This window comes from Schistocerca cancellata, chromosome 2 (assembly GCF_023864275.1).
Source record: "Schistocerca cancellata isolate TAMUIC-IGC-003103 chromosome 2, iqSchCanc2.1, whole genome shotgun sequence".
Taxonomy (NCBI): domain Eukaryota; kingdom Metazoa; phylum Arthropoda; class Insecta; order Orthoptera; family Acrididae; genus Schistocerca; species Schistocerca cancellata.
The window spans coordinates 815,550,711-815,567,043 of NC_064627.1; the positions used below are offsets into that span (position 1 = coordinate 815,550,711).

General features: G+C 45.7%; 1 protein-coding gene across 1 annotated transcript in view; it reads left to right on the forward strand.

The window, feature by feature from the left end:
• Positions 1 to 775: 775 nt before the first annotated feature.
• Positions 776 to 16,333, forward strand: part of LOC126158875 (protein odd-skipped-related 1-like) — a 31,251-nt gene continuing 15,693 nt past the window's right edge. The window contains exon 1 of the mRNA XM_049916473.1: positions 776 to 978. Coding sequence (XP_049772430.1) covers positions 776 to 978 — 203 coding nt within the window. The remainder of the gene's footprint in view (positions 979 to 16,333) is intronic.

Genomic DNA, 16,333 nt, shown 5'->3' on the forward strand with positions numbered 1-16,333 from the left:
CAGCCGGGAATCGAACCCGGGCCCTGAGGATTGAAATTCTGTCGCGCTGACCACTCAGCAAGGGGGTAGACAACGGTTTGGTTATAATGCGCTTTATTCATCCAAATTCAGGCATTTGTTGTTGCACACAATACGAAACACTGTAATACGCATTGCTTCCAGAATGCATATCTATTACGCGCTATCTAATAAGCTTCCCTGCTGAAGCATTGCTGACAGCATTAAATACATACTTAATTTACTGGTTAGAATGTGCAAGATTTGTGTAGAGTAAAATGTTAATTACAGTGTGCAAGATCGTATACATATTGAAGTCATTTCTGTAACTTGTAATACGTGTACAAGTCGAAATTTTGATGACAGCATGGAACCTGCGTTCAGGATGTGTTGTTCAGCATGTGTTATATGGATGCAAGTCGAAGTGCTCACAGAAACTGACAATATGAATGCTTGAATGTATGTCCCATGACAATACAAACCAATAAAATATCCATAAGCTTTCGGACGGGAGCTTCTCGCCCTTTGTAACTACTTGACAAAGGTGGAGCTGTACTCGTCCGAAAGCTTGTGGATATTTAACCGCTTGACAAGATTGGAAGTTCGAAAAATTTTATTGTTACCTGGCCATGCTGCAATGTTTACACCAAGGTGAAACTTGAGCCGCAGCGGACGAAGGCATGTTCCTGCCTGACGGCCCCTCTCTGTCTCTTTGTTGCAGATGCCCAAACAGCGAACGCACGCGCTCTGATACACGGCCGCGGCAATGTTCGCCATAATGCCCATTGAGACGGACGAGCGGCGAGAGTTCCGACGCAAGATGCGCGCCAAGTGCGAATTCGTGTGCAAGTACTGCCAGCGCCGCTTCACCAAGCCGTACAACCTGATGATCCACGAGCGCACGCACAAGGACGACGTCACCTTCACCTGCGAGACCTGCGGCAAGACCTTCAAGCGGCAGGACAACCTCAAACAGCACAGGTGGGCCACCAGCCGATCGGCCGCGATACGGCGAGCAGGCGCGCTCGGCACGTGATGCTGCGATTTATGCGCTAGCACTGCCTTAACGCGCCCGCCACTTTCTTCACCCAGCCTGTGAAACCTGTTCTCACATTGTAACACAGTCTATTTGCGCTGGACTGTGCTCCGATCGCTGTCCCCGTGTGGTTGCAAGGCCACAGCTCCTTGCCGGTTGTGCCACTGAGCTCCTTACAACCTCACTCCCTCGTGTACGATGGCCACCGACTCGACACAAAATAGACACAAATTTTCAGTACAAAACAGTGACCATAGGAAATATGTCTAGGAAACAAATACGGTTGGATGACACTTTTACGCGTCTCACCCCGTCGGAGGTTCGAGTCCTCCCTCGGGCATGGGTGTCTGTGTTGTCCTTAGCCTAAGGTAGATTAAGTTGCATGTAAGCCTAGGGACCGATGACCTCCACAGTTTGGTCCCATAGGAACTTACCGCAAATTTCCAATGACATTTTTACCTTTAAGTGCTTCACACTGAGGTCCCAAATGTCGTGAGATACCTCCTAACAGTTTAATACGTAACTTAAAGTCAAAAACCCATAGAATTCATTGACGATACAAGATATCGAAATAAAGGCGCAACCTATTTACTTTGAAATGACACAGGTGATGGGATGCCTTCTAACCTCCTTTTGCTTGTCTTAGTGCAGCAACTCAAATGGCATGAGCTCAACAAGTCGTTGCAAGTACCCTGTAGAAACACTGAGCTATGCTGACTTTTGCGAAAGTGTTCCCGATCCAGGATTTTCTGCACGGTCTAGCTTCTCCATTATGTCCCGTAAATAGTCGATGGAATTCAGGGTGGTCAAATGATTCTCTCGAATTGCCCCGAATGTTCTTTACATCAATCGCGAAAAATCGTGGCTCGGTGACATGGCAACGTTGGTAACATGAAGTCCATGAATGGCTGCATATCGTCTCGAGTCAATTATCATTTTATTTGGGCCAGAGGACAGTCCATTCCATGTAAACTCTGTCAACACCATTACGGAACCATAACCAGCTTGCACAGTGTCTTGTTGACGAACTGGATCCATGGTTTCGTGGGGTCTGCGCCACACTCGAACGTTACCATCAGCTCTTACCAACTGAAATCGGGACTGGTCTGACCAGGCCATGTTTTCCAGTCGTCTGGGATCCAATCGATATGGTCAAGAGCCCAGAAGAGACGCTGCAGGCGATATCGTGCTATTAGCAAAGGCACTCGTTTTGTCCGTGTGCTGCCACAGCCCACCAACGCCAAATTTCGCAGCACTAACGGATGCGTTCGTCGTGCGTCTCTCGTTGATTTTTCCGATTACTCAACGCAGTGTTGCTTATTTGTTACCACCGACAACTCGACGCAAATGCCACTGCACTTTGCCGTTCAGTGAAGTCCGTCGGGCACTGTGTTGTCCACGTTAAGAGGTTATGTGCCTGAAATCAAGTATTCTCGGCACTCTCTTGACACTGTGAATCTCGGAATATTTAATTCCCTAATGATCTCTGAAATGGAATATCCCATGCATCTAATTCCAAACACCATTTGCGTTCAAAGTTTAGTAATTCCCGTTGTGCTTTCATAGCCTTTTCACATGAATCACATGTGTACAAATGACGGCTCCGTCAATTCACTGCCCTTTTATACTTCGTGTACGCGATACTACCACCATCTGTATATGTGCAAATAGTTGTGCCTTGCCTTTTGTCACCGCAGAGTATGTGACTTACTACTACACAAAACTGTAGCCATTCGATCATGAAAGAAACTAACTCAGAAATGTCATTTATCAAATTCGCACTAATGTCGACATTAGTGTTGAAAATTACGTGTTTGTTTCTATGTTTGTCTTGGCAAAAGATCTGCCGTGAAAATTAACTGGTTAGTTCCTGGTAAGGGCTTTGCAATGAAAAATTTAGCGCTTGTCACAGTGTAAAACAAGTTACACCCGACTGCCACCAATAAAAAAAAAAACCAAATAATTAGCTCTGATTATGGTCGTGTAGAAATGAAACGAAAAGTATTCAAATGTCCCCTTACACATTGCCTTCATACATAGCTACACTCCACAAAATACTTTCAGTACAGACGTCCTAAAACTTAAATACATATTCGACGTAAACAAATTTCTCTTCTTCAGAAACGCTTTCTTGCCACTGCCACTCAACATTTTGTACACTGTGTATTTCGGCTTTAATCAGTTATTTTACTGTTCATCAAATAGCAAAACTCATTTACTGCTTTATGTGTCTTGTTTCCTAATCTAATTACCTCCCATCACCTGACTTAATTATACTACATTCAATTATCCTTTTTTGCTTTTGTTCATGTTCATCTTATATCCGCCTTTCAACACACTGTCCATTCAGCTCAACTGCTCTTCCAAGTCCTTTGCTGTCACTGACAGAATTACAATTAATCGGCAAAACTCAAAGTTTTTATTCCTTCTCTATGAACTTTAATTCCTTCTCCAATTTTTTTTTTTTTGTTTCCTTTACTGCTTTATCAGTGCACAGACTGAATAACATCGGGGATAGACTACTGCTCTGTCTCACTCCCTTTCCAGCCACTGCTTCCCTTTCATGCCCCTCGACTCATTATAACTGCTGTCCGGTTGCTGTACAAGTTGTAAATAGCTTTTCGCTCCCTGTATTTTACCCCTGACACCTTCAGAATTTGCCCGTTGGAGGTTAGAGTCCTCCCTCGGGCATGGGTCTGTGTGTTGTCCTTAGTTAGTTTCAGTTAGATTAAGCAGTGTGTAAGCTTAGGGACCGATGACCCCAGTAGTTTGGTCCCATAAGACCTTACCACAAATTTGCTTTCCTTCAGAATTTCAAAGAGAGTATTCCTGTCAACATTGTCAGAAGCTTTGCTTAAGTCCTCAAACCCTAGAAACATACGTTTGCCTTTCCTTAAGGCCTTTCCTTAACCAGCTTTGTAAACAAATCGCAGGGTAAGTAATGCCTCGCGTGCTCCAACATTTCTGTGGAATGCAAACTGGTCTTCTCCCTTGCCGTTTTTTATCAGTTTTTCCATTCTTTCGTATAGAATTCGTGTTCGTATTTTGCGACCATAACTTATTAAACTGATAGTTGGTAATATTCACACCCGTCAGCACCTTTCAGTGGATTTGAAGTCTGAGGGTATTTCGCCTATCTCATATGTCTTGCACACCAGGTGGAAGAGTTTTGTCATAACTGGCTCTCCCAAGGCTATCACTAGGTCTGACGGAACGTCGTATTGTTTCGACTCAGGTCTTTTAAGTGCTCAGTCAAATTCTTCTCGCAGTATCATTCTCCCATTTCCTCTACGTCAGCACCGCCCGGAGTGGCCGAGCGGTTAAAGGCGCTACAGTCTGGAACCGCACGGCCGCTACGGTCGCAGGTTCGAATCCTGCCTCGGGCAAGGATGTGTGTGATGTCCTTAGGTTAGTTAGGTTTAAGTAGTTCTAAGTTCTAGGGGACTTATGACCTAAGATGTTGAGTCCCATAGTGCTCAGAGCCATTTGAATTTTTAGTTTCATTTTTAGGCGTTTGTTGTCCTTTTCACCTACTTCATTTGCTGTATTTTTTAATTTTTTTATTTCATCAATTAAATTCAATATCTTCTGCATTATCCAAGGATTTCTATTAAGCCTTGTCTTTTTTATCCAATTGATCCGCAGCAGCCTTCACTATTTCATCTCTCAAATCTACCCATACGTTTTCTACTGTAATCCCTTCCACTGCTCTAGTCAATCGTTATCTAATGCTCGCTCTGAAACACGCAACAACCTCTGGTTATTTCAACTTTTACAGGTTTCATCTCCCTAATTTCCTACCTTTTCGCAGTTTCTTTGGCTTTAATTTACTATTCATAACTAATAAATTTTGGCCAGAGTCTGCATGAGCCTCTGGTAATGTCTTACAATTTAAAACCTGATTCGAAAATCTCTGTCTTACTATTATGTAATCAATCTGTAACATTCCACGTAGACAGGCTTCTTTCATGATTCTTAAATGAAGTGTTAGCGGTGATTAAGCTACACTCTGAGCAAAATTCTACCATGCCGTTTCCTCTTTCAGTTCTTTCCCCCAATCCCTGTTCACCTACAATTTTTCCTAACCTTCCTTTTTCTGCTATCGAATTTCAATTCCTCACAACAATTAAATTTTATTCTCCCTTATCTAGCTGAATAGTTTCTTTTATCTCATCATACATTTTTCTTCGATCTCTTTATCATCTGCAGAGCTAATTGGCGCAGAAACCTGTACTACCGTGGTAGGCGTGGGCTTCGTGCCTGCCTGTATTTTGGCCACGATAATGCCTTCACTACGCTGTTCGTTGTAGCTTGCACGCATTTCTGTTTCCTTATTCATTATTAAACCTACTCCTGCATTACCCCTATTTGATTTTGTATTTGTAATCCTGTATTCACCAGACCGAAAGTATGGTTCTGCTGCCATCGAACTTCACTAATTGACACCATATCTAACTCCAACCAATCCATTTCCCTTTTTAAACTGTCTAACCTACCTGCCCGATTAAGGGATCTAACATTCCACGCTCCGATCTGCAGAACAGCAATTTCGTGTCTCCTGATGACGATATCCTCTTGAGTAGCCCCCCGCCCAGAGATACGAATGGGGAACTATTTTACCTCCGGAACATTTTACCCAAGAGGATGCCATCATCATTTAACCATACAGCAGAGCTGTATGCTCTCGGGAAGAATTAAGTCTGTAGTTTCCTCTTGCTTTCACCCGTTCGCAATACCAGCACAGCAAGGCCGTTTTGGTTGATGTTACAAGGCCAAATCAGTCATCCAAACTGTTGCTCCTGCAACACTGAAAAGGCTGCTGCTCCTCGTCAGGAACCATATGTTGTTCTGGCCTCTCAATAGACACCCCTCCGAAGTTGTTGCACCAACGGTGGGGCTGTCTGTATGGCTGAGGCACGCAAGCCACCCTAGCAACGGCGATGTCCATTGTTCACGTCAAATTAGCGGAAGGCAACAGAAAATTCCCGCTCAAGCTATAGAGAAATGCATGTTACGGTTCATTAGATTGGTAGTGGTACCGAAGTGTTGGACAGCATCTTTTGCTCGATGTCTGGTGGTGGAACGATACGGTATGTAAACTGGAGGGAAAGTAGTGAACTTTCTCACGTGGCTAGGGTGGCGTCGGTAGGCAGTTCTTTTTGATGTGCAAACAGAAAGCGAAATTTCATGCTTAAATATCCACAGGGAAACGCTGTGTAGACCGGTGGTGCTGTGCCAGCTGCAGTGGATTATCGCCGGGACTGACCATGATAACATTTTGGAAAACAGGTCCTTTCTGCGAAAACTGGGCGTCTCCGCACTATTGAGAACCAGTTCATCCCTTCCCCGGACTCACTCCTTTCCTGTGAGAAGTCGAATAACTCCTAACCCCCCCCCCCTCCACCCATCCGCTCCGTCTCTTCCTCGGTCTCTGTTGTGAGGAAAATATGGGGAACATATACAATAAATAATATTAATGTCATTGATGTTAGTGCATGTTTCCTAGATAAACTCACGAACTTACTTCCCGAAAGACACTAACAGCTGCAAAATGTGGTTCCTAGAGAAACTGGAAGAATGCTGAATACGATCTCTGCGAATGGGAAGATAATAGAAACAAACTGGAGACTGCAAAAAGCCATGAGGAAGTATATTATGATCCAGAAGACAAAACATCCCCAAAAATGCTGACAAATTTTTAACTGAATACCATCGCCAGAAAGGGTAAACATATAAAAAAATGCAAATAAGTATGAGAAGCATCATTTTATAAAACCACAAGCAGCTGAATGGGCTGACAGGCATTCGCTTTTCAGGGATTTTTCAGTATTAATGGAAGGGAGATGCTGGAAATTACTATCAGTGGAAATTCAGACACATATAGTAAAAATTGAGCATAGTGAATACGTCACCAGCCACTCGATGAACCTGAAATATTGCAACTTACAACCTCATGCTGTTTCTGTTGTTAGGAGGCACCATTACAGCCTCGTAAAACAGAGATTAGTGATGATTAGAGTCTTTCGTTGTAAGTAAAAATGGATTTTACGGTTACCACGTGTATCCATGAAATAATTCATACAAGACCTCAGATTCAGGATTTACATACTGTATCGCTTAAAGATATAAGAAAGTAATTCACAGAACACTCTGAATTCTAACTTCAGTTGTTAAAGGCTGGTTGAATGATGTCCAGAGGCTAAATAAAAATAAATAAGTAAATAAAAAGTGAACAAGTATTTTCTGTTTTATCTCGGTAGAGGGAGACTCGTATTTGGTGAGCAATATATTCAGATTCTGACCTATAGTAGTTGCATGCAGGGGTACATACCAAGTCACGACCAGTTCATTCTAATCCTCATACAAATCAAATAGTATTCCCTCAGTTATGAACCTAATGTCAACGAGACGTTAAAAGGCAGAAAAGTAAACTACGGTAGTTCAGTCTTAATCAGTTATGCCAATCGTTTCTTCACAATTTTCGCTACTTATTCTTGTTCGTACTACATATTATTTCGTTTGACAGATGGTGACTTTAGTTGCTTAGGAATGTGATTAATCTCACGAGGTTACCAAGTAAAGCTCCGCGCATTAATTAATTACAAACAGCATTTCACATGTCTATTTGCTTTTAGCAGTCCGCCGGTTCCCTTTATGGAGATCAGGTACTCACGGAATGTCGTACAAGGCTAACTGTGAGGTTCATTGAGTCCGCTGCTTGTATTTCCACTGTAACTCTTACCTATTCGTCAATTTACTCGTGGTGTAGAAGTAAAGCGAACACTCTCTTTTCCAAATGTTCGAGAACACTAATGATTTTTAGTGAGGTAATACTGATCATTCTATTATTTTAGTTTAGGTATTTGGCAATTTGTCACGGGAATTGCTCTGGCGGGATGTAAGCAGACAATGTTAGTGCGTACATTCGCGACTAAAGAGGCAAAATAGAAGTAGCGTGGTAACACTGGCCTCGGGTTCTATGATATGGTAGAAATATCACCTACCATAATTTTAAGGGATGACACTCTGTGTTATACATTCCTCGTCATCACGCTGTACGTCAGTGTTCTCCATTATTCCATACAGTATTTCGCTGCAAGAACATGGAGTATGGCTGACGGTAACCTTTCCGTAGTAAGAGCAGGCGACGGCTTATCGATTTTCAAAGGCAGATGGCGTGTCATTCTGTCCTAATCCATACTCATTCTTTACGTGACGCAAGAAACGCTATTACCAAGAAACCAATCGCTAATTGACAACCATAGGATACAGTTACAGACTTTAAGCATCATTCACTGCTAGGGAAAGAAAACCTGTAATTCAGGAGTAACTAAGTTGTTGCGATAAACCGTTAGTGTTATCCGGGCTTTCATTTCAGATAAGTATAATAATGATCAACTGTTATACGTATAACTTTTATAAAAGACAATTATGATCGTTTGCCATGGAGTCCATTTCAGAAACGATCAAGTGTTCATGCTTGTGGATAATACTTTAGGTTAAGTAGTGTGTAAGCTTAGGGACTGATGACCTTAGCAGTTAAGTCCCATAAGATATATAAAAAAACAGATAATACGTTTTGGAGCATTTAGTAGGATATCAACACTATATGTCACCGAACTGAAGAATAATAGTAACACAGTGATATAGTCTTGGAAACAGCGAAAAAGAATTCGCACTACAACAGATGGAAAAACAATATGTTTTTATAGATGTCATCTGCACCCAAGAACGTATCATGTAGAGAAGGGGGCGGTGGATACAGACGTCGAAACGCTCTTGGAAGTATCACCAAGCTTTAATTAGGTATTGTAATTTCACTGCTAGCTGCTGCATACCATAGCTCTGTCAGTACTTGCCACTACTGCTGATTTTTTATGTCGGAAAGAAATTGTCGTTACAGTCGAATTTCGGTGTTCGAAGGCGTCAGAGGCTAATTACTAGAATTAGAGTCTGAAGAGATTAACAAGCGTTGGACAGTCACTAACAACAATGGATTTATACTGCAGTCTAAGAGAAACGTATTATATGTTGTTTAATCGTCTTCACATTTATGCTAATATAAAGTAATAGTTTTTGCTGTTTCAATTGCTGGTTGAATTAAGTTCTTCTGATTGTGAGTCCCTCACCTTACGTTGTTCTGAACATTATTTCTGCGTTCAGAAAATAACCCGTTCTAATTTCTTACCATCGTACTCGATTTATACTCTTAGATTGTTCATGTGCTTCAGATGGATGTCATGTAAAAATAAAAATACTAACGTCAGAGAAATTAATTTTCTACGGTACATTGCTGTGGCTTAAGGAGTGCTGGATACGAACACCAGTAATTAAGTAAAGCGATAGTCCGTTTGTGTTACTGGTATAGGGTGTTTGAAGTCTACCTTTGCTCTTCGATGCGGCATCATGTGGAAGTACAGTTCCACAAAGCCTGCCCGGCTAGCCGCGCGGTCTTAAGCGCTGCTTCCCTTGCGGGAAAGCGTGCCATTCTCCGGCACGAATCCGCTCGGTGGATTAGTGTCGAGGTCCGGTGTGCCGTCCAGTCTGTGGATGGTTTTAAGGCGGTTCCCCTTATTCCGCCTCAGTTACACTATGTCGACGATTGCTGCACAAACAGTTTCCATGTACGCGTACACCATAATTACACTACCACGTAACAATTTAGGGCTACACTCGTCTGGTATGAGACGTTCCTTGGGGAGGGGGGTGGGGTCCACTGGGGGCCGAACCGCACTATAACCCTGGGTTCGGTTTGGGGCGGCGGCGGGGTGGGTGGACTGCTGAGGCCTGTTGTGGGGTTCCGAACCACTGAGGGATACAGCGAAACGAAGCCTCTCTGTCATTTATAGGTCCCCGGCTTAATACACAATATACACACTGTTGCACAATATGGTGAAAGTGTTTGAGATGCAGCATAGACTCAGTAGAGTTCAAAGGTGCTACATAAATTGTCTGTTCGGTGTGTTTACGAGGAATAAACCTAATGCATTTAAGTTGCTCGCCCACGAAAAAGAGTATCGACCATTGCACTCCCATCACCACTATCAGAAACACGACATCTTCAATCAAACATTCCTAGGGGAGTGATCACGCAAGTAGAGCAAGTTGCCATCATCATGATGACAGTAATAGAAAATTTAGTTTATAACCTACTAGGGAGAGGTCGCTATCGGTAACCATGTCAACGAGATACGGGCAAAACATATGCAAAGTTCTATGATGACGAGAAGTCGTCATCTCACCTGGTTGGACACAGGCCAGTGGTAACGTATCTGGAAACCTGTTTTAATGAAGATAGCAACCAACCTCAGTGGAAGCCTGCTTTTGGTCAAAACCGACAACCTACATCACATAATGGCACATCAGAAAAAGCAAGAAAGGTACTCAACGGCTACGAGCAAAGAAAGCTCTTCTAATTCGGGTGACTGGACCCCTATGGGGTATTCCAGACGATAATTCCATAAATTTATATTGCTCATGTGCTACTATACCGGTTACGCAAAATACGAAAGTGGCTCTTATGTGGCGAGAAAACATGTCCGACGAAAGATTCGGCGCTATCTTTTGAAGAAATTTAGGAAATAGATATTTACATAATCTAGGTCGCTTTGAAGAAGGTGCAATCGAATCAAGCATGTATGGTAATAACTGCTCACATTTTCATGCTGAAATAGACACATCAAAAAAAGGTTTGAGTCACCTCGGTTCCGAGAGTTCCGGAACCTTTGCAGATAATTGGAATAGAGATCAACATAAACATCATTTCCGCTCTTTTTATTGCTCATGAAAACCACACATTGCATGTTGTACCACCATACATCGAGACCTTCAGAGGTGGTTGTACAGATTTCTGTACACACCGTCCTCTTGCATTGATGTGTCAGCCGTGGTGGCCGAGCGGTTCTAGGCGCTACAGTCTCGAACCGCCCGACCGCTACGGTCGCAGATTCGAATCCTGCCTTGGGCATGGGTGTACGTGATGTCCCTAGGTTAGTTAGGTTTAAGTAGTTCTAAGTTCTAGGGGATTGCTGACCTCGAAGTTAAGTCCCATAGTGCTCAGAGCCATTTTCTTGCATTGCATTCGGTGCAGATCACTCAGAGTGGTTTGTGGGTCACGTCGGCCATAAACAGCCCTTTTCCATCTATCCCAGGCGTGTTCGACAGGGTTCATGTCTGGAGAACATGCTGGCCACTCTAGTACAGCAATGTCGTTATCCTGAAAGAAGTCATTCACAAGATGTGCACGATGGGGGTGCGAATTGTCGTCCATGAAGACGAATGCCTCACCAATATGCTACCGATATGGTTGCAATATCGGTCGGAGTGCGGCATTCACGTATCGTACAGCCGTTACGGCGCCTTCCATAACCACCAGCGGCGTACGTCGGCCCCACATAATGCCACACCAAAACATCACACCTTGCTGCATTTGCTGGGCAGTGTGTCTAAGGCGTTCAGCCTGACCGGGTTGCCTCCAAACACGTCTACGACGATTGGCTGGTTGAAGGCATATGTGACACTCATCGGTGAAGAGATCGTGATGCCAATCCCGAGCCGTCCATTCGACCTGTTACTGGGCCCATCCGTACTGCGCTGCTCTGTGTCGTGGCTGCAAAGATGGATCTAGCGATACACGTCGGGAGTGAAGTTGCGCATCATGCAGCCTATTGCTCACAGTTTGACTCATAACACGACGTCCTGTGGCTGCACGAAAAGAATTATTCAAGAGGGTGACGTTGTTGTCAGGGTTCCTCCGAGCCATAATCCGTTGGTAGCGGTCATCCACTGCAGTAGTAGCCCTTGGACGGCCTGAGCGAGTCATATCATCGACAGTTCCTTTCTCCCGGTATATCCTCCACATCCGAACAACATTGCTTTGGTTCACATCGAGACGAATGGACACTTCCCTTGTTGAGAGCACCTCCTGGCACAAAGTAACACACTACTTAACCTAAATTATCCTAAAGACAAACACACACAGACAACACGAGTCGTGTACCTCCTTCCTGGTGGAATGACTGGAACTGATCGCCTGTCGGACCCCCTCCGTCTAGTGGACGCTTCTCATGCATGGTGGTTTACATCTTTGCGCGGGTTGAATGACATTTCTGAACAGTCACAGGGACTGTGTCTGTGATACAATATCCACAGTCAACGTCTATTTTCAGGAATTCTGGGAACCGGGGTAATGCAAAACTTTTTTGATGTGTGTATTTTGTTACGTGTAGTAAGACTGCAGTCTCGTGTTCCTTCGGTACAACGATGACTGTTATGATAATGATTATCAAATGTGTCTTTAGACAGTACATGTAAGGGAATGTTATGGCTACTTCGGTTAAATTGTCTAACACGAGTTAAATGACGACGTCAGTTGAAGATATTCACGGAGAGGATTCCACCCACCTACGTAGGAAGGTGTGAAGGAAGAGCTCCGTTCCACCGCACTCACTGTATCTGAATATTTACAACAGTGTTTACGCTCCAGACACGACATAGTAAAGAGACTGTTGTCAGCAGTAGCGCCTCAGAGAAATCTCTTACCTCCTCGCAGTGAATACCGATTTGCTTCGGTGCAGTAGAGGTGAAAGTAAGTACAGGCGGAGGTATCGTTAGCGTAGAATGAGATATGCACGCCAGTGAATCAGACGGCGGCTACCGGCCGTGACCTTGATGAGACAGCAGCGCCTGCACTGACTCAGGAAGGAATGCAAAGAGAAGCCGAAGCGAGCCGGGGCTCGATCCCGCGACCAGCTGAGCGGCTCTCTGGGTCACTGGGTGCGCTTTAAAAGCTCCTCACCTCACCTCAGCTAACCTCCGCTCTCTCGCTGAGCAACACGCGCCGGCGGCGCCTTTAAAACAGGTAACGCGGGGCACGGAGGGGGATAACCGTGTAGCATTGCGTGCAGCGACAACAGCAGGTAGGAAAACACATTAAATACCTTCCACCGCGAACGGACAGGTTGCGATCAAGTAAGCATTACTGCAACGATTCCGAAAATATCGGCTATGCACAACGCAGCTCGCACTTTCTTACGTGACATCCTGGAACACAAGGGTCGTGGCACTCAGCTAGATGTTCTATTTGTTGTCTTCCGAAAATCACTTGACACAAAACCATATCAACACTAACGAAAGCCGCGCGGGGTTAGCCGAGCGGTCTGGGGCGCTGCAGTCATGGACTGTGCGACTGGTCCCGGCGGAGATTAGAGTCCACCCTCGGGCATGGGTGTGTGTGTTTGTCTTTAGGATAATTTAGGTTAAGTAGTGTGTAAGCTTAGGGACTGATGACCTTAGTAGTTAAGACCAATAAGATTTCACACACATTTGAACATTTTTGAACTTACTAACGAAATAAGGACCTGACTGGACTGAGGATTATCTTGTTTCCTGGATGGCTAATCTTCAACGTAGGTAGAAGTTAACTTCAGGCGTACTTCAGGTAACTGTATTCGGATCATTGCTATTCATGTTGTAGGTCAATGACTTGGTACACAATATTAATAGTAGTTTCAAACTTTCCCCGGGTTACGCAGTTGTTCATAATGACGTACGACCTGAAAAAAAGTTACACAAATAGGCTAAAATTTCAGAGTTGTCCAAATGTTCAGAAATATTAAATTTGGCACATACACATATCCGGGAATTGCAGTTTGAAGGGATATGGAACTGAACGACGGAAAAGCTCTGTTGTACACTCCTGGAAATTGAAATAAGAACACCGTGAATTCATTGTCCCAGGAAGGGGAAACTTTATTGACACATTCCTGGGGTCAGATACATCACATGATCACACTGACAGAACCACAGGCACATAGACACAGGCAACAGAGCATGCACAATGTCGGCACTAGGACAGTGTATATCCACCTTTCACAGCAATGCAGGCTGCTATTCTCCCATGGAGACGATCGTAGAGATGCTGGATGTAGTCCTGTGGAACGGCTTGCCATGCCATTTCCACCTGGCGCCTCAGTTGGACCAGCGTTCGTGCTGGACGTGCAGACCGCGTGAGACGACGCTTCATCCAGTCCCAAACATGCTCAATGGGGGACAGATCCGGAGATCTTGCTGGCCAGGGTAGTTGACTTACACCTTCTAGAGCACGTTGGGTGGCACGGGATACATGCGGACGTGCATTGTCCTGTTGGAACAGCAAGTTCCCTTGCCGGTCTAGGAATGGTAGAACAATGGGTTCGATGACGGTTTGGATGTACCGTGCACTATTCAGTGTCCCCTCGACGATCACCAGTGGTGTACGGCCAGTGTAGGAGATCGCTCCCCACACCATGATGCCGGGTGTTGGCCCTGTGTGCCTCGGTCGTATGCAGTCCCGATTGTGGCGCTCACCTGCACGGCGCCAAACACGCATACGACCATCATTGGCACCAAGGCAGAAGCGACTCTCATCGCTGAAGACGACACGTCTCCATTCGTCCCTCCATTCACGCCTGTCGCGACACCACTGGAGGCGGGCTGCACGATGTTGGGGCGTGAGCGGAAGACGGCCTAACGGTGTGCGGGACCGTAGCCCAGCTTCATGGAGACGGTTGCGAATGGTCCTCGCCGATACCCCAGGAGCAACAGTGTCCCTAATTTGCTGGGAAGTGGCGGTGCGGTCCCCTACGGCACTGCGTAGGATCCTACGGTCTTGGCGTGCATCCGTGCGTCGCTGCGGTCCGGTCCCAGGTCGACGGGCACGTGCACCTTCCGCCGACCACTGGCGACAACATCGATGTACTGTGGAGACCTCACGCCCCAATTGTTGAGCAATTCGGCGGTACGTCCACCCGGCCTCCCGCATGCCCACTATATGCCCTCGCTCAAAGTCCGTCAACTGCACATACGGTTTATGTCCACGCTGTCGCGGCATGCTACCAGTGTTAAAGACTGCGATGGAGCTCCGTATGCCACGGCAAACTGGCTGACACTGACGGCGGCGGTGCACAAATGCTGCGCAGCTAGCGCCATTCGACGGCCAACACCGCGGTTCCTGGTGTGTCCGCTGTGCCGTGCGTGTGATCATTGCTTGTACAGCCCTCTTGCAGTGTCCGGAGCAAGTATGGTGGGTCTGACACACCGGTGTCAATGTGTTCTTTTTTCCATTTCCAGGAGTGTAGATAAATTTGCTGGCAGACTTGGGTTCGCTGGTAGCATGTTGGAAAAATGCAATCAGTTTACTAAGATACCAGATAGGACTAACAGGAAAACTGAACGTATGTGCTATAAGATCCCCCCGCTCCCGCCCCCCCCCCCCTCCCGCGCCACCCTCGCCCGACGACCTCTGCGTATCGCTTTGGGATCTCAAGAGAAAATTAGATTCGTTGTTGCGGGAGCAGAAAAGTTTATGCAATAATATTTCTGGAGATCCATACGCGAGTGGAACGGGAGGTAGGCGCAGTTGAGATCCGGAGAATATGGCGCCCATTCCATCTGACTGTGTGTATGGTTCACCAGAAGGCTGTTCACAAGATAGTGACTACGGGGGCGGGCGTTGTCGCTCGTCAGCGTGAATTCCGCTCCAGTCTGTTCATCCGATGGGGTCAGCATGCGTGCAGGGATATAGTACCGACGCTTTACACCAGTCATCTTCCCATTTATTAACACAAGGGTTTTCTGCGGCCACACGTGATTCCACCCCAAAACGTGACTGAACCGCCTTGATAAGAATGGCGCTCTACGATACAAATGGGTTGCAAAAGTCGTCTTCGTTGCCTCCACACTCGAAGAGCAGTATTGTTAGGTTCTCATCAAACGGCTCTGAGCACTATGGGACTTAACATCTGAGGTCATCAGTCCCCTAGAACTTAGAACTGCTTAAACCTAACTAACCTAAGGACAACACGCACATCCATGCCCGAGGCAGGATTCAACCTGCAACCGTAGCAGTCGCGCGGTTCCGGACTGAAGCGCCTAGAACCGCTAGGCCACCGCGGCCGGCTGGTTCTCATCAGAGAAGAGCGTTGTGTCTCACTGGTCCCTAGCCGACGAAGGGTGGTTTCGTGCCCACGCGACACGAGCCCCTGTCTGAACTTTAATTAGAGGAGGAGCCTTGAAAGGGCTTCTGGCACGTAGCGCCTGCTCATGGAGCCTGTTTGGTATCATCTGTGTTGACGGCTGAACTTCTGTGCCTGTTTGGAACTGCCGCCACAAAAGTATCGCGTTGTGTTGAGATGCCCACTTGCTGCCTTACGCAGATGTCGGTCCTGCATACCTGTTGTTTTTCTTTCATGGCCATTCTCTGCGACATTCGCCTGTCTCATTCGGTGCCCCTTAGAGTGGCTATAGGGAGCCTCTAATTGT